The sequence below is a fragment of the Odocoileus virginianus genome, chromosome 7, assembly GCF_023699985.2.
Source record: "Odocoileus virginianus isolate 20LAN1187 ecotype Illinois chromosome 7, Ovbor_1.2, whole genome shotgun sequence".
Taxonomy (NCBI): Eukaryota; Metazoa; Chordata; class Mammalia; order Artiodactyla; family Cervidae; genus Odocoileus; species Odocoileus virginianus.
The window spans coordinates 7,187,237-7,204,951 of NC_069680.1; the positions used below are offsets into that span (position 1 = coordinate 7,187,237).

At 51.8% G+C, this 17,715-nt stretch overlaps 1 protein-coding gene across 2 annotated transcripts in view; it reads left to right on the forward strand.

Annotated features, from left to right (window-relative positions):
• Positions 1-17,715, forward strand: part of NEURL1 (neuralized E3 ubiquitin protein ligase 1) — a 74,691-nt gene that overhangs the window by 52,033 nt on the left and 4,943 nt on the right. For both annotated transcript variants that reach the window (XM_020900259.2, XM_070470111.1), the window contains exons 2-4: positions 3,814-4,055; positions 4,489-4,810; positions 16,530-17,219. In XM_020900259.2, the coding sequence (XP_020755918.2) occupies positions 3,814-4,055; positions 4,489-4,810; positions 16,530-17,219 (1,254 nt within the window). The remainder of the gene's footprint in view (positions 1-3,813; positions 4,056-4,488; positions 4,811-16,529; positions 17,220-17,715) is intronic.

Sequence of the window (17,715 nt, forward strand, 5' to 3'; positions counted from 1 at the left end):
GAGTAGTAAGACCTGGGCCCTGCAGTCAGATTGCCTGAGTTTGGCTCCAAGAGCCCCATCCTCCTGGCTCTATGACCTTGGGCAAACCGCTTAATCCCTCAGAGGCTGATTCCTCATCAGGAAAATGGGCTTGTACTGTCTCTCCTACCTCATCAGTTTGCTGTGAGGGTGAAACCAGTTAAGTATGTGTGAAACTCTCAGTTCAGAGCCTGACACGTGTTAGCACTTGATGAATGACTGCTGTTGTTATTAGATGGATGGCCCATGTGTAGTAGACGTGTGTACTGTCTCGTACATCCATGTGTACATGAGTATGTCTGTATGCTACACTACATGTGTAAATGTGTGTGTAAGCACAGAAAAGTCTCTCTCCTTCCTGTGTCTCCTAGGGTCCGGGTTACCCTCATGTGCTCACAGATGTGTGTGTGCTTTTTTGAGGTCATACGTCTGGATGCACACTGTGCCCCCAGGGACCAGGGATCCCCCAACCCCATTCTCCATCTGCTCAGCTGTCAGCCAGGGAGGCTGGCCCTGGGCTGCCCTGGCCCACTCACTGCCCTCCCTGTGGATGGGAGGCCCTGGGAATGGCCCTTTCAAGGGCCTGGGTGTCCGGTCCCTGGGTGTCCTCATTGTCTTTTCTCTGAACCAGTGTTTCCTGGATCTTTACCCAGGGCCCCAGGATCCCAACTGGGATATGTGGGGAGTGTCTTGAAGGAAGTTGAGACGCTGCCGTTCGTCCATGATTCTGAGCGGAGACTGTAGCAGGGACCTCATAGAAGAGTTTCTCAGCAGCTGCTGGGCTCAGCATCTTTAAAAACTGCTCTATTGAAACATAATTGATACACACTAGACCACAGGAGATTAAAGTATATGACTGGGTAGGTTTTGACACATGCACACACCCCTGGAACCATCACCACAAGAGAGTGAACACACCTGTCACTGTCACCCCAAGTATTCCCTTGCATCCTTTGGTGTTTCCCTCTCCTCCCACCATCCACATGCACCCACCAATCTGCTTGTTATCACTCTAGCTTAGTTTGTGTTTTGAAGACTTAGTACCAGTGGGGGAGGAAGGGTTTTGAAAGGAGTGGAGGCCCTGCCATTGCTCCATGGACTATATCCAAATTAAAAAAAAAAACAAAAACCAAACTGGCTTCACTCAGTGTGATGATTTTGTAGTTCATCCATGTTGAGACTCCTATCAGTAGTTCATTCTTTTTTCACTGCTGAGTAGTATTCTGTTTATAGATGTACTACATTTGTTACCATTCACCCAGCAGGTATTTCTTTTTCTATGTTTTCATTTCTGCCTATGTATACAGCCCTGAACAGTGTGTGACGTCACTTTTCACCAGCAGATTTTTGAAAGCAGGAGTCAAGCTGTGTCTGAGGCTGGACTGAGCCCATGGGGCACCTCTTCTAGGTGGGACACCTATATCCAGTTCCTCCCTCTTCTCTCACCTCAACTGTCCCTTTCCGTGGAATGACCTATCCTGCTCTGTGCTCTTCAAGGGTCATTCAGCTTTTCTGGGGGCCTTTTCAGACCGGCAGGGTCTCCTCTGAGCAATTCCAGCTTTCACCACTTGGTGGCTTTCTAAGCCCTTGAGCACCATTCTGGATTCTTTAGAGCAAGGTGAGCCCGCCTTGTACGGTGCCCACCTCATGGGCCTGGCATACAGGAAGCTACACCAGAGAAGCCAGGAGGCTGATGTTCAGGGTATCTGGCTGGTTCTGGACGGTGGATCCTGGTGTTTGGGGCCCTCTGGGAAGGAGGAAGCAAAGATGCAAAGTGATGCAAACCAGTGCAAACACTGTACCAAAGTCTGGCCCTTTCTGCCTCCTGGGACTCTTCCCTCCTTCTCTCCTCCCTCATTCCATCCCCTTCCTGGAAACCCTTCCTCTCCCTTTAGGGAGAGGAAGGCCTCTCGGATAAGCAAACTTTCTGTATTATTAAATTCCTGCCTTGGAGGGACCAATTTTGAAACATCCCGGAAGGCCTCGGTCACATTATGTCACCCCCATCTTCCCCATCTGCTGTGCCTCTTCTCAAGATGACAGGGTGGGCAGGAGCTGTCCTTCCTGATGGATGAGATACAGATCTTGGGGAAGAAATGACCCTCCCGCCTGAGCCCCCACCTGCCAGGGCTTGTGCAGTAGTGCTGCCAGGGCTGCTGACACATGTCTCAGAGCCACAGAGTGGAGGCCACTTATTGTGCCAGAGGAGCTTCCCCAATGGTTCAGCAGGTAAAGAAGCCAGCTGCGATGCCGGAGACACAGGAGACATGGGTTCAGTCCCTGGATCGGGAAGATCCCCTGGAGGAGGAAATGGCAACCCGCTCCAGTATTCTTGCCTGGAGAATCCCATGGACAGAGGAGCCTGATGGGCTACAGTCCATGGGGTCGCAAAGAGTCGGACACGACCTAACACATGGCATTGTGCCAGAGAGGGAAAGTGACTTCCCCAGGGTCACATGGTCAGTTAGTGATGGACACGAGCTACCTGGCACCACATCCCGTGTTCTTTCCTCTCTTTGCCCTGTCTCCTGGGTGCCAACTTTACATGTTTGTATGGCACCTTCTGAACCCAGATCTGTTAATGGAAGGAAGTACAGACCAGGGGTGCTTGAGGCAGCTCCGAGTTCCTTGGAAGCCTGGGTGAAGAGGCCTGCCTCTGTCCACAGTGTTGTGATTGTGGGCGGTGTAAAGCAGGAAGGCAGCCTGGGTGCAGGGAGGTGGCCCTGAAGGAGGGAAGAGATTGGCATGGTTCTGCAGAGGCTGCCCCACCCACCCACCTTCCTGGTCTCCAGTGGCAGCCCCTTGGTCACGTTTTGACTGCAGCTCAGCCTTGTTGGTTCAGCTCCAGTGCCTTCTCCTCCTCCTCCCCTCCTCCAAGAAGCCTTCCTGGGAAGTGACTTATCTGTACATCCTTTTGGTGCTTCTCATTGTCTGCCATTTGTGTTTCAATTTCTGTCCATGTCTTATCTCGCTCCTTGGACTGTTGGCATCTTGAGGACAGAGTTCATGTATGTTTCATGCCTTATCTTCAGTGCCTAGGACAGGGCTTGGCATTCAGCAGATACATAATGAATATCTGTGGAATAAAATAAATGGCATTGGTAGTGAATGACAGTGAATGGTGGTAGATGTTGGTTGCAAATGATTGCTTACCACATGGTGGAGGTTGGAAAATAAGTGGTCGTAAATACTAATGAGGAGCAGTAGATGTTAACTTGTTGTGGGTGACACATGAGGGTAGATGATGGTGCTGGGAGGTGATAGGTGAAGGGTGGGAGCGGTTGGTGGTGGTGGGAGGTAATGGGTGAAAGGTAGGAGTAGATGGTGGTGGGAGGTGATGGGTGAAGGGTGGAGGTAGCTGGTGGTGGTGGGAGGTGATGGGTAAAGGGTGGGAGTAGATGGTGGGAGGTGATGGGTAGAAGTTGGGGGTAGATGGTGGTGGTGAGAGGTGATGGGTGTAGGGTGGGAGTATATTATGGTGGGAGATGATGGTGGGAGGTGGGTGGAGGGTTGGAGTAGATGGTGGTGGTGAGAGGTGATGGATGAAGGGTGGGCATAGATGGTGGTGGATAAAAAGTGGTGGTAGGTGGTGGAGTGGGAAATGCAGTGGATGGTATCAGGAAAAGGATAGTGGCAAGAGGTGGCAGTGGTGGTGAGAGGCAGTAGTGAGTGGTGGTGGAAGTCCTGGGCAGTGGTGATTTCTCTTATACCCCAGCCCTCTGCCCTTCCCTAAGGGACCTTGGTCCAGCTATTGGACTGTCAGATTCTCTAATGCTATGGCTCATTCCTTTGCAGACTCCACTGGGGGCCCCTTCCCTGTCACCTCTCACCGATGCCACCACAAGCAGAAGCACTGCCCGCCGGTGCTGCCCGGCGGGGGGCTCTCGGCCACGCCGCTGCTCTTCCACCCCCACACCAAGGGCTCCCAGATCCTCATGGACCTCAGCCACAAGGCCGTCAAGAGGCAGGCCAGCTTCTGCAACGCCATCACCTTCAGTAACCGCCCGGTCCTCATCTATGAGCAAGTCAGGCTGAAGGTGGGACCTCTCTCCCTGCCCCTGTGGCTGCATTCCCTGGGGCCTCTGGACTTCCCCGCTTCTGCTTACGGCCATCACCCACCTTGCCCCTTCTCTTTCCTCTCTGCTGCCACTTCAGCTCTTCCTCATTCCTCCTCTTTCTCCTTACTCTTTTCTCAGCCTTCCCTGTGTGATAGAGAAGGAAGTAGAAAGGGGAGTGGCCATGGGGAGGTGATGGGAAAAGGATGAGAGTAGTTGGTGGGGGAAGGTGGGGGTTCCTGGGAGAAGGAAAAGAGACCCAATTGTGGGTGAGCTGGGCAGAGTTACTCCCCATAGGAGTCTGCCTGGGGTGGTCTGCAGAGAAGGGTACAGTTCCTTCCCCTCGGGATCGCTGATGGCCAGGGCGGGGAGGCTGGGCTGGGGGTCTGTCTGAGACCATGCCCCTGCCACCCAGATCACGAAGAAGCAGTGCTGCTGGAGCGGGGCACTGCGGCTGGGCTTCACGAGCAAGGACCCATCCCGCATCCACCCCGACTCGCTGCCCAAGTACGCCTGCCCCGACCTGGTGTCCCAGAGTGGCTTCTGGGCCAAGGCGCTGCCTGAGGAGTTTGCCAACGAGGGCAACATCATAGCTTTCTGGGTGGACAAGAAGGGCCGTGTCTTCTACCGCATCAACGACTCGGCCGCCATGCTCTTCTTCAACGGGGTCCGCACGGCCGACCCGCTCTGGGCCCTGGTGGACGTCTACGGCCTCACTCGAGGCGTCCAGCTGCTGGGTGAGTGCCCTCCCCCTCCGGCCCCTCAGATTCAGGGCACACCTCCAGGGGCTGTGGTCTGATTGGTTCCGTCAGGCATGGGGCTGCCCCCCACACTGGGAGCGAGTGGGAGCGTTGGTGTGAACTGCAGAGCATCCCTGCCTTCTGGCCTGCAGCTGTGGCCATTGGAGCTTGGTGAGATTTCTGCCCTCTGTGGCCCCCCAGGTTGTGCCTTTGAGCTGTGTATGAGCTTCATAATCATATATGGCAGCCTTGAAGACCACCCCTCCCATCCAGGAAGTAATTAATGTTAATCATCATAACTACTACAGTTTACAGAGTACTTACTGTGTGCCAGGCACTTTGTTAGCGCCATTCTGGTAACAACCCTGGGAGGCCGACTCCATCGCTGGGACCATGGAGGTGAGTCTCATCTCAGGGAGGTTGTCTTCATCCCTAGGAAGTGCTGCAGGTGAGCTGTAGAACCAGCACTCTGTCCCGAGTGAGCCCCGGGCCCTGGGCTCTGCAGCCTTCCAGGAGGTCCAACCCCACCTTAGTGCTTTTTGCATGGATAGAGGTGGGAAGGGGTAGTGGGGGAGAGCAGAAGGCACTTGAGGGGCCAAGACTCTGCTTGCTGCTCCTGGGCCCCCAGTGTGACTAAGGCTTCAGGGCAATGAGAGGGCAGGTATCCTGTGGGCAGCCAGGAGGAAGAGCATTGGAAGCTATCCTGGGGTTACTAAAGTACCAGGCTTCCTGGCAAGGGCACATGCAGACCCCTAAATGCCAGGGCTGGAAGGGGCCTCCAAGTCTCAGACTTCCTTGAGTCTCACAGCAAGTTGGTGGCTGAGAACTGAGAATCCAGGTCCTTGGACTTCCATTGGACTTGAGTGTGTGCCGGCAAGCATGTGTGCATGTGCCTGTGTGCACATAGACTGGGTACAGGCCAACCCAGTGGCAAACTGGCTGTGTATCCAGGAGGAGCATGGATGAACCTCAGCTTTCCCATCTGTATAATGGGTCAATAGGAAGATGAAACCCAATTAAAGAGGTTATGAGTGATATGCCCAGCATAGTCCTGGGCACCGAGTAAATGCTCAGCCAACACTTGCTCTTGTCACCTCACCTCCCTTCCCCCTTCACTGCAGAGAAAGCTGCCATGGAGGTGGTGGGAAAATGTTTTTCTTTTTGTCCTTTCTGACTTCAGAGCCTAGAAACTGTGAAGCTCTTCTTTTCTAGTCAGTTTTATTTGAGTAAAAAAGATAGTGGGGGAAAAAAAAGATGATGAAAGTAAAACCAAATGAGTAAACCCTTCTGTGAGAGGGAGGGATTCATGCCTTACCCACTGGGTTCCTCTCCAGAGTGGAATCTTGGGCCTGGTGTGTGGAGCATGCTGAGGATATTTGCAGAGTGAGGAGGGGAAAGTGGGGGATGGAAGGTGACTTGTTAGATGAAGGAAAGGGTTGAGGGGTGGCTGAGGGAGACCCAGCCCTGCTCACAGACAGCCCAGGCTCACTGGGAGACAAAGCAAACACAACTCCAGACACGATCCAGGCAGAGCCCAAGCGAGGACAGTAAATCGCTGGATGCTGTGGTCACAGGATCTCGTCCATCTGCCGAGACAGTTCCTTTCGGTTATCTTATTTACCCTTTCAGCCCCTGGTTCTGGAGGGAGTGGTTATTATTCCCATTTGGCAGGGAGAAAATTGAGGGCTATTGAAGGCCTGGCTTGCCTGTGTAGGGATGTGGCAGAGTAGAGACTTGAACTGGGTATTCTGGTGCCCAAAGTGGTACATTTCGATTTACCCACTGGGGGGTTTCAGCAGGAAGTCAATGGAGGATGAAATTAGTGAGGGCAGATGGAGTCCAGGAAGGCTTCTTGGTGGAGGAGGCTTAGGCTGGGCCTACAACTTTGCAAGGGTGAGGACGAAATGGACATACCAGGTGAGATGAGGCTTCCTAATCTGCAGGGCTGAGGGAGAGGCCTGAAGAGTGATCTTGAAGGGCCACACCCAGGGCAGAGCCCAGGCACTGACCTGGCCTCTTTGACTATAAATAGGTTTTCACGCAGTAATTTCAGTTGCATTTGAATTTCCCGTCAGGCTCCTCTCTACACCCTGTAAGGCCAAAGCCCTAGCCGATTCCCGTCACAGCTGTAAATCACCATAATCCCTGGGCATTTTTAAACACTGATTATGGCCCCTAAAATGAATTAGCAGATTAAAATATGTCCTCATTTTGTTCTTCCTAAATTGATTTTTTTGTAAAAAAAAAAAAAAGAGAGAGAGAGAGACCCGCCCAGGTTATCTTCGGAGGTGGGCCTGCTGCTGTGTGCCTGCATCCCACAGCCCTGCCCCCGGGACATGCCCACTGCCCCGTGTGGTCTCAGGGTCTACTTCCCTCCCTCCCCTCTTCCCTCTGCTCCCTTCTGCCCATCTTCCCCTCCCTCCTCTCTGCCACGTCACTGCACCCGTGTCTTTCTGGGCCCCTCTCCTCCCTCCACCTAGGTCCCCCTGGCTCCTCTACTTCCCCTTGTCTCCCTCCTGCTCTGAGTTTCTCCTCTGAAGAAGTCACTGTCTGTCTTGGTGGCTCTGAGAATGGGCCTATCTTTCCTGTGTCTCATCTTTGTCCCCTAGATCAGTGTCTCATCTTTAGAGATTACCTGCCAGGCCTGTCCCCCTGCCCCCACCTGTCTGGAACCTGAGGCAAAGCCCTCTGAATCCCACCTGTCCAGCGTCTGCTTCACAGACTAGAGACATTCTGGGGTCCCTGGCACATAGTAGGCCCACAAGTCAGGCCCTGGGCAGATTGGCCGTCTTCCCCGAAAGGGTGGAGGCAAGGGCTGGTGTCTTTCCCTGGTTGACACCTCCAGTTGGGGGCCCCATCCCCACCCCGCCACAGCCCTAAACATCACCTGGGCTCCCCCCTGCCCAGGCCATGACCCCAGCAGACTTGCTTCAGGCCTTCCAGGCTCCCTGTTATGCTGGAGTTCACAACAGATCACCCTCTTCCCTCCGGGTGCCCTGGCCCAAGCCCTGGCTGGTATCTCCAAGAATAACAGCTTCCTACCTCCAGGAAGAAGGACCTGCCAGCAACTAAATAAATACAAGTTTTATGGGGTGATTAATACTTGGAGAGATAAGTTCCTATCCCAGTTTTCAAGGTCTCCCTGCGCCTCTCAGAAATGTTGATTCAGGAAGAGCAGCTGTGGGTCCTGGCCAAAAGCTGGTGAGCCAGGATTCCACTTATAGGGTGCTCCTGCATACCCCTCTGTGCCCACTGCAGCTTAGGTGCTCTGCAGTAGTCAGAACTGGAAGCCCAGCCCCTCACCTGAAAGAGTTTTTACACTGAGGGGCATACCATATGACTGCTCTGAAGTGACCTAAATCCAATACTGCATAAAAGTGTGGCTGAAGAATAAACCTATGGGGGTACAGCTGGGGAGCAATCCAGAAAGACTTCCTGTAGGAGGTGAGTTTTAAGTCAGGAACCAGAGGAGGTGGGAAAAATGGACCTGTTGAGGAGGAACAGTGTAGGCCAGACAGGAGAGGTGGGCATGGGCACAGAAATGGGGAACTGGCAGTCAGTTGGGGAGCAGATCCTTCAGGGAAGGGGGTTAAATGGGGAGGTTGTGGATGACTTGTGGACTTGAGGAGAGTGGGTGTGCACAGGTATGGGTATGTGCGTGTATCACAGGGGAGACTCAGCAAGAGAGTTGAGTTTCCAGCGGTTCTTGCTGTCAAGTTTTTCAGTAAGAGGAAATGTGGCCCAGAGATGGGAAAGGGCCTACCCCAATTCTCCCAGCTAGACAGAAGCCAGGCTGGGCCCAGAATTCAGACTTTCCAGCTGATCTAGGCCCCAGGTCAGTGTGAAAAGACTTACTGCCCACTCACGATGTGTGTGGCTGAGCCCAGGAGGCTGTTAAGAGGCCATGGGCATGGGGGGACTCCCAAGGTCTCATGATGTCATCTCAGGTCTTGGAAAAAGACCCCACCTGCCTACTGCGGAGAAGGATGTTTGAAGACTCTCAGGGTCTCTTTCTAGAGGCCAGGCTGCTGCTGTGCCAGTTTCTGGGGCAGTGGACCAGCCTGGCTGCCCAGCAGTGAGAGGCCTGGACCTCTCTATAGAGAAGGCCAGGGGTCAGGTCCTTATCCTGGCTGTGCCCAGCTTGTGGTACAGAGCGTGAGGCATCCCGGCCGGTTGAGGACCACACTGCCATCTGGGGCTTCCGCTTCCCAGGCTAAACTAATATTTACCTTAAGCTGTGGCTGCCAGGGGCTGAGAGGCAAATATTAGCTTAAGGGGCCCAAGCCAAGCCCTCGGGATGAAGAGATGAGAATGCTGATCGTGGTGTCTTTCCCTTTGATGGTTTTCGTTTCTTCTTAGTTATTTAAAAAAAAAAAATCTTGCTGTTCCTTCTGCTTCAGACTCTTCCAGTGCTGCTTTTTTACTCGCCTCAAATTCTGCTGATTATATGAAGGCCCCATACCAAACCCTCCCCTCTGCTAGGAAGCTTCCCCTGACCTACTCTGTTCTTCATGACTCTTCCTCTTCCTGAAGCGAGTGGAGGTCTACACCATAACAGGAGTTCTGTATCATGTATTTGTCCTGCTCTTTAAGAATACAGTAGAGATCTTCTTTGATTGCTTTCTAAAGAAAGCTATTGTTGTGCCTATTTTGCAGGTAAGGAAACCAAGGCTCAGAGAGGTCTGACAGCTTGTCCATGGTCACATTGCTTAGTAGAGCTGGGACTTGAGCTCAGAAGTGTGGGCTACATTACTCCCCAGCCTCTGTAAACAGGAATCTCTCTGGTCTCCCTGTAATGTCTAGATACCCACCAAGGGTGGGGATTTTGGCCCCCTATGTCTTCCAGAATAGAGCAGGGATCAGCCACGTGTGTTGGACACAGATAGGCCACCAAGGGCCCTGGTAGAGACCAAGAGGGGTGGTGGGCACCCAGTGTTCTGTTTAGTGGGGAAGGTGCATCTGCCTGCCTTGTACTTCCTCGGAGTCTTTTGAAGGCTTTGTTTGATCCCGTCCTTCACAGTGTGCTGTAGTTTTCTACCAGAATGAACCTACATAAGGTGCAAGCATATATAATTGCCAATAATAGGCTGTTTGTAATGTTCAGAAATGGCAGTTTTGTGTGTTTCCATCTAGTATCTCTTTGGCCCAAGATACAGTTCTGGGAAACTTGGACAGGCCTGGTGGCCCCGGGTGGGGTGTGTGGAGGGGAGGACCTGGGGTCTTGGGGACGAACTGAGGACAAAGCCTTCATTTGAGAAACAGGAGGCCTGACTGAATTAAGACTCCACTTGGCCGCTCACTGACTTAGGGCATCTCTCAGCATCTCTGTGCCTCACCCATCTTTTCTGTTATTTGAACATAATTGTACATGCGCCATTTACCTCACAGGTAGTCTGTGAGGCTTCCGGATACGTAAAAGTGTTTACATAAATGGGAAAGGCTGTTGTTTTTAGCTTAAAAAGGAATATCTAATTTAAAAACAGCACCAAAGTAGACAATCCCCCGCTTGTCCTCTCACTGAAAGAGGGGCAAGTGCCTGTGTCTGGATAAAAGTCAAACCATGCAATCAAAATTATTTCTTGGGATAAGGCCTATGGTTCTCCACCTGGGTTCCTTGGAGCACTGGGGTTTCACAGAGGCATCACGGAGATGGCTGAGTGGCCGGGCTCTGTGGTCACCTCTTAGACATCGACCAGAGTTTTCAGTTCCTTTGGACGAACGATTCTATTGCTTGGGGTGGGGTGGGGGGCGGAGTTTGAGACCCACCAGACCAGATGATTCTGGGGAATCTATCCATCTAAGATCCCGTGGCTTGAAGATTCTATAAATCTAAGAATCTATGAGGGCTTCTGAAACATTCTGCCCTTTGCTCCATGAGCCTCAGAAGTGTGTTTGTTTCTCCCAGCTTTCCCGTGGTTGGGTTTATATGGAGAGGGTGGAGGTGGTCTGGGTGTCAGGGCACTTCCCAAAAGGGTGGAGGAACCCTTTGCCTATCCCAGTCATGCACCCACCCTCCCGGCTCCTTCCGCTGCCCCATGCCAGCTGCAAACCAGCAGGAGGATGTTTATGGACACAGTAAATGGGTTGGTGCGCCTTCCAAACAGGGGCCGGCAGAGGTCCGCCAGCCGGCTGGGCGGCTGCAGGCTGACCCGTGGTTAAAGATTATCCAGTGCTGCGGATGTGAGAATCTAAACAAACAAGACTTGGACTGATGGCTGGCTCTGCTTCAAAAGAGCCTCTGCTGCAGCGCCCAGACCCCGGTTAACCCACACTGACTGGCAGCGTGTAGATCTCTGGGCAGGAGCTGCCCGAGTGCCCTCCGCCTGGCACCTCCCTCTCCTTTCCCTTCCTTTCTCCTCGCTGGTTTTGCTCAGACTTTTCTCCCCAGGCATTTGCTAATGCAGTTTTCCCAGCCGAGTGCCTCTTGCTTCTGTCAGTCCAAATGCTCTTGTCCTTCAGGGCCTGGGTCAAATCTTGTTTCTTCTGAGATGCCATCTCTGACTCACCCTGAAACAGAAGTTCTTAGCCTCAGTTGGACAGCATTATCCTAACAGGGAGATTTATTCTAAAGAAGAGAAGGCTCAGAGGGGGCCCCAGGGGAGTGGGTACAGGACACTTGGATCTATGCAAGGAGTTTTTTTCTTAACAGTCACAGGTGTTCAAAGGTAGGGAATAGATGGCCTTGAGAAGTGGTGAGCTTCTTGTCCCCAGGGGCATTCTAGCCAAGGCTAGGTGAGAACTTCGCAGAGATAAACAGATTTCCTTATTCTCCTTTAAGGTCTTGCTAACCTGAGATACTGAGAATTTTCATGACTCCAAGCTCCAAGTCTCCCAAGGGCTCCTGGCTCCACAGGGCCTGGGTCCTGGCTGTCTCTCCTTAACCCCTGTCCAGGGCTGGGCACACAGGGCTCAATGGGTGGGTATGCCTGGTGCCTTCCCAAAGAGGGGAAGCCCAAGCCTCCTCGCCCTTTGCAGGGCCTGGCTCTCTCTGCCCTGGCCCAGGGGATCTGCCAAGCCAGTGCCAGGTGCCAGAGGAGGCAGGAGCTGAAGATGGACAAGTTCTTTCTTGACAAAGGGGCCACGAGAGGGGAGCCAGCTTTGCAGCTTCTCCTGTGGCCCTGTGCCACCTCTCCCCCATCATAAACAACTCTCAAGTAGGAGTCGCATGTCCCAGGCCCGGATTAAATAACTCATTGCTTCAAACATGGGGTCATCCTACTGATGGAGGTTGCAGGCCGGCCGTTGGTGCCCCAGGGTGCAGTCCTGCGCTGAGGTGGGGCCATGGTGTTCTCCCCTGGCTTTGGGGGCCTGGCCCCTTCCCTGACACCCATCTTGATGTAGACTTATTCCGCCAGGACCTTTGTATCCCCTCTGCAGAGGGTGCCCTGACCCGCTCCTCTGTCTCGGGTTTCATCTATTTCAGGGCCTCGCACAGACAGGCACACTGATGGGATGGTTATTTTGGAGCTTGCTGGCGGCTTGCAGCTGCTCCTGACCCCAGGGGTGGAGGGGATGGAAGAGGAGACATACTTGGGTTGGGCAGTGGCCCCAGGGGTTCTGTTTTTAGCTGGTTCCCAGCACCTCTTGTATCTCCTCTTCCAACTCCTGTGATATTTCAAGCAAGGTCAAAGGGGTCACTTTCCTGCCCCTTCTCCTCTTTCTTTTCCCACTGTTTCTCCTTCTTTCTGTTCTTTTGTCTCTAATCTCCAGTTGAAGCTTCTCCTTCCTGGCCTTTAGTCAGTGTTGCCTGGGTGCAGGTGGACCTGACTTTGACAAACTCAACCTGAGCAAATGCTAATAATGGAAGTTATCAAGTATCTAGGTGCCAGGGGCTTTGCACTCTACCTCTGATCCCTTCAACAATATTGCAAAGCAGGTATTGTTATTATCTCTAGGTAAGTGATCTGGGACTGGAGGAAAGTGGCTCACCCACAGGCCACCAGCCAAGTGCTGGGTCAACATTTAAACCCAGGCCTGTATCACTCCAGAGCCCATGCATATTCTTCTGAGCCATGTAGCATGAAGACAGTAACAGTGGCTTATGGTAACCTAGTGATTGTCTGTGCCAGGTACCCTAGATGCTTTATTCCACTGCATCTTCTTCACAGCATTCCTTCCAAAAGGAGTATTAGAATTCAGATTTCATACCAATAAGGAAATGCTGATTTCACCGCTATAGAAGAGAGGCCCAGGGGGCTTAAGCTATTTATCCAAGGTCATACAGCCAGGAAATGACAGAGCTCGGATGGGAACCCAACATGATGACTTCAGAGTCTTGCACTGAACTGTGTTCCTATCTTGCCTACCAATATATGGATTTTGGTTACAAAAAGTCCTAAAACACTCTCAGGTTGCATTATAAGAAGTATAGAGTACTTATTAGGAGAAGTGTGCTGGCCACACTGTGCCTCAAGCTGGTGAGAGTGTATCTGAGTGTTTCTGAGAGTGTACTGAGTCTGGCGCTGTTCATTGTCTGAGGTGGGAAGGTATGTGTGGAGTCTTGAGTATTCCCTGAGGAGAGCTGTCTTCAGTGTGGGGCTGAGAGGCAGCCCCAGAGGTAATAGGTATAAATACAGGAAGGTTATAACCAAATGCACCCTGGAAAGTAAACTGTATAAAGAGTAACACATGAGCTGACAGTGTTGGGTGTGTTTATATGTACATGTTTGTGGGTAGCAATCATTTTATTTAGGTTGATACACAGTCTACTCATTTTTAGTATCTAGCAGTTTTGTACAAAAATAGTAATTAATTTGTAAATACTACCAGAATATTTTCTAGCTGGTTTGTAATTTTTTTTTAATTTTTAATTTTAATTTTTTTTTTTTTTGGTTTGTAATTTTTTAAGAGTGTTATTTTGTGTTTATTGTGGTGGTGGTAGTGGGTCTTGTGTTCATTTTTGTTTTAGGTGTAGGTCTGTAAATACAATTGCAGGATTTAAAGCTTTAGCATGACACCTTGTGTACATGAGAGGAGGGATTTGAAGGAAGATGCCTTGCAGAGTGAGGTGGGTGACAATTGTTAGGTTAAAGGAATTTATTTTCCTATGGGGTACATGATAATGTCAAAAGGAAGCATTTTTCCCAAACTTGGGAGTAGGCAAACTAATAAATGGTGTAGCTTTATGTAGTGTGCTAGTCTAAAAAAGACAATAGGTAATACCATGTTAAAAAAAAATCTTTTATGATGCATTTTGTAAATAGGTTTGTTGCAAGGTAACCTGTTTTCTTGCTGTGATCTTACCACTTCAAATGAAGGTAATTTGAATAAATTTTGTGTGGTAAAGAATCAGTGAAATAATATTTCCTGAGTTCAACAAACAAACAAAAAAGCAACCAGGTAGGTAGATTTCAGTTTAAGAGAAGGAAGCATTTTCTTAAAGACAGAGTAGCTCAGCAATGGCCTGAGTTGCCTGGGAGGGAGTGGGCATATTCAAGCAAAAGAGGACTCCTGTTAGGGCAGAGAGCAGGAGAGCATACATCCAGCTCCATTCAGGAATCTGTTTTGAGGATCTGCCCAGCTCCATGGGCTCTGGCCTGATTGTCTTGAATGTGTGGGGTGGCATGGGAGAGAGCAGCGTGGGGTGTGTATATGTGTGGCCCCATGACAGCCTTGTTCGTGTAAACCCTGGCTGGGCATCTCTGAGCCACTTCTTTCCTCCTTATCCTGCTTCTCCATCCCTTCTCCTCTCTGTCCCCAACCCTCTGGAGTCCCCAAGGGCCAGCGCCTGGAATCCTTGAGGGGTTAGGGGAGCAGGGCTGTTCCCTGGGGTCCAGGCCTGCCCACAGCCCCCACAGCCCCCTGCTATTGTCTCCCATGTCTTGCCCTCTTTGCCTCTGCCTCTCCGCAGTCCCCCCCGCCTCTCTGCACCATTGCTGTCACAGAGTCAATTCCCTGGAATAATCACATTTTCCGGTTGGCTCCCTCCTCCTTGCCAAACACGATGCTGGGAAATCCCGACCAGCCAGGCCTCGAGAGGCTTCTCCAGAGAAGCAGGAGACTGGTGGGGAGGGCCCAGCACCCTCTCCTTGTGGGGGTCCAAACAACACTGTTCCTGGATGGGGCAGAGGAGCTGGGGGAGAGCAAAGATAGGGAGGCATTATAGAGCATCTCTAGATTCAGCTGGAGCTGAATTCTGGCTTCGCTACCCCTACCAGTCCGTTCCTCCAAGCTTTGTTCCCACGCTGAGCACCCCCGCCACCCTTACTCAGTTCCTGGAGAGAAAGCACAGATTCTCCCTCTCGGAGGCTCAGAGAAAAGCCTCCTGAGAAGGGATTGGTCCCTGGTAAGGCCAGCAGTGGCCCCAGCCAAATTTGGGGCTTCCCATAAAAAGGATCCAGTAAACCTATATGGCTTGAAAGTGGAGGGTGTGGGATAAGGAGTTGGGCAGATGACGCTTTAACCCTGGATCTGCAGCTTGGTTGTCACAGAACATATCTGTGGGATGCTTTAAGGAGGAAATGAAGCAGTAATTCATTGCACCTGATGACTTTTATTACAAATTATAGGACTTCATAAAGCAGACTTAGCCAGCCATTAAGGAATTATGGTCTCAGAAACATGGTTATTGGTGTAAAAGGGTATACAGGACACGGTAAATAGAAAAACTAGTTTTGAAAAGGAAATTTGTATAACAGAGTTCTTCACCTGGAGTCCATGGCCATGGATGCTCTGAAATTATCCACAGAATTTAGGAAGAATGTGCATTTTCCTGAGAAGATAGGTACAAGTTACATTTTCAAAGAGATTTGTTACCTGTAAAAGTTAATAGTTTAAAACTACTGGCACTTATATAGTATGATTCAATTTTTGTGTTAAAAAGAGAACTAAAATATATTCAAAAGAGGCTGGAAATTCACACATCTAAATATTAATAGTATTTTCCTCTGTATTACGTGTATGAATAAAAAGAGAAAGGGTTTGATTTCCAGTTGTCGGTTTTGAAAGGAGAGCTTGGAAGAATTCACTTAGCTTCTCCATCTCAGTGTCCTTCGGTAGAAATAACATCAAAAGCTAATTTTTGAGATAAGATGAGACAGTTTATGCAGAGAGGTATTCTAGAGGGGAGGGTTCCCTCTGGGCTCCCAGAGGCACAGAATATCAACATGCATTCAGCAAGTGTTTACTGCTGCCTTCTAAGTGCTGGGTGCTATCCTGGCTGCTAGGATAAAGAGCGAGGGCCCAGGAGTTAATTTTTTTTAATCCGACTTTTATAAGTGTACCATTTAGAAGTAATCGTGTTTTTAGTTTTGGTGTCTTTCCTGCCTGACGATCCTTTGCTTAAACAAATACGTAGTCTGAGGTTCTGCAGAATGTGTGATGTTCTTGTTCAGTGGCTAAGTCGTGCAGACTCTTTTGAGAGCACCCCTCCCACCCCCCCACCCCCCATGGACTGTAGCCCGCCAGGTTCCTCTTCCATGGGGATTCTCCAGGCAAGAATTCTGGAGTGGGTTGCCATTTCCTTCCCCAGGGTATCTTTCCGTTCCAGGGATCCGACCCAGGGATCCAACCTGCGTCTTGTGCATTGGCAGGCGGATTCTTGACCACTGAGCTACCAGGGAAGCCCCTGTAAAATGTCAGAGCATTTTCTTTGCTGTTAGAAACCAGATGCATCTTACTAGTGCCAGCTTTAAAGACTAGTGGGAGGAAACTCGCAGGCGATGGGACCCAGGGCTGTGGCCCGCCTGACGGTCGCCCTGTCTCCCTACCCCCGCAGACAGCGAGCTGGTGCTCCCAGACTGCCTGCGCCCGCGCTCCTTCACCGCCCTCAGGCGGCCGTCGCTGCGGCGCGAGGCCGACGAAGCGCGCCTCTCCGTGAGCTTGTGTGACCTCAACGTGCCGGGATCTGACGGCGACGAGGGCACGCCAGCTGCCGGGTGCCCCATCCCGCAGAACTCGCTCAACTCGCAGCACAGCCGCGCGCTGCCCCCGCAGCTCGACGGCGACCTGCGCTTCCACGCGCTGCGCGCCGGCGCGCACGTCCGCATCCTGGACGAGCAGACGGTGGCGCGCCTGGAGCACGGGCGCGACGAGCGCGCACTCGTCTTCACCAGCCGCCCTGTGCGTGTGGCTGAGACTATCTTCCTCAAGGTCACGCGCGCGAGCGGCGCGCGCCCTGGTGCGCTGTCCTTAGGTGTCACCTCGTGCGACCCCGGCACGCTGAGGCCGGCCGACCTGCCCTTCAGCCCCGAGGCCCTGGTGGACCGCAAGGAGTTCTGGGCCGTGTGCCGCGTGCCCGGGCCCCTGCACAGCGGCGACATCCTCGGCCTTGTGGTCAACGCCGACGGCGAGCTGCACCTCAGCCACAACGGCGCCGCGGCGGGCATGCAGCTGTGTGTGGACGCCTCACAGCCGCTCTGGATGTTCTTCGGCCTGCACGGGTCCATCACACAGATCCGCATCCTTGGTGAGTGCCCCCTGCCGCGTGCCCGCCTTCCTCGAGGTGCATCCTGAAGCTGGCGCCTCCAGGCCTAGCATCTTGTCTTCCCTTGGAGGCAGGGTCTGTCTGGGTAGAGGGGAACAGCACCCACCCTGCCCCTTATGGGTTCTAGTCAAAGAGTCACTCTTTAGTCCATGGGACTCAATTCTTCTAGTCCATGGTTCTCAGATCTCACCAGATAAACCCTGGGGAGGGGGAGGAAAGCAGGGAACACTGAGTTTCACGCTCAGAATCCGAGTCACCCACATTCCCACGTACGTCAACAACCCTCATACACATTGACCTGTGGTCGTTTAAAAATGGGGAAAAAAAAAAATTGTTCCCACCAGCGAAGAACTTTTTGAGGCTGTTTCCATTTATCGAAAAATGGGAATGAAGGCCTCTACCTCTAAGGATATGGTTGTGTGTCTAAATAAGATAAAGAGGGTGGCATGTCAGCAGTCAGGTATCTCTGCAGAGCAGT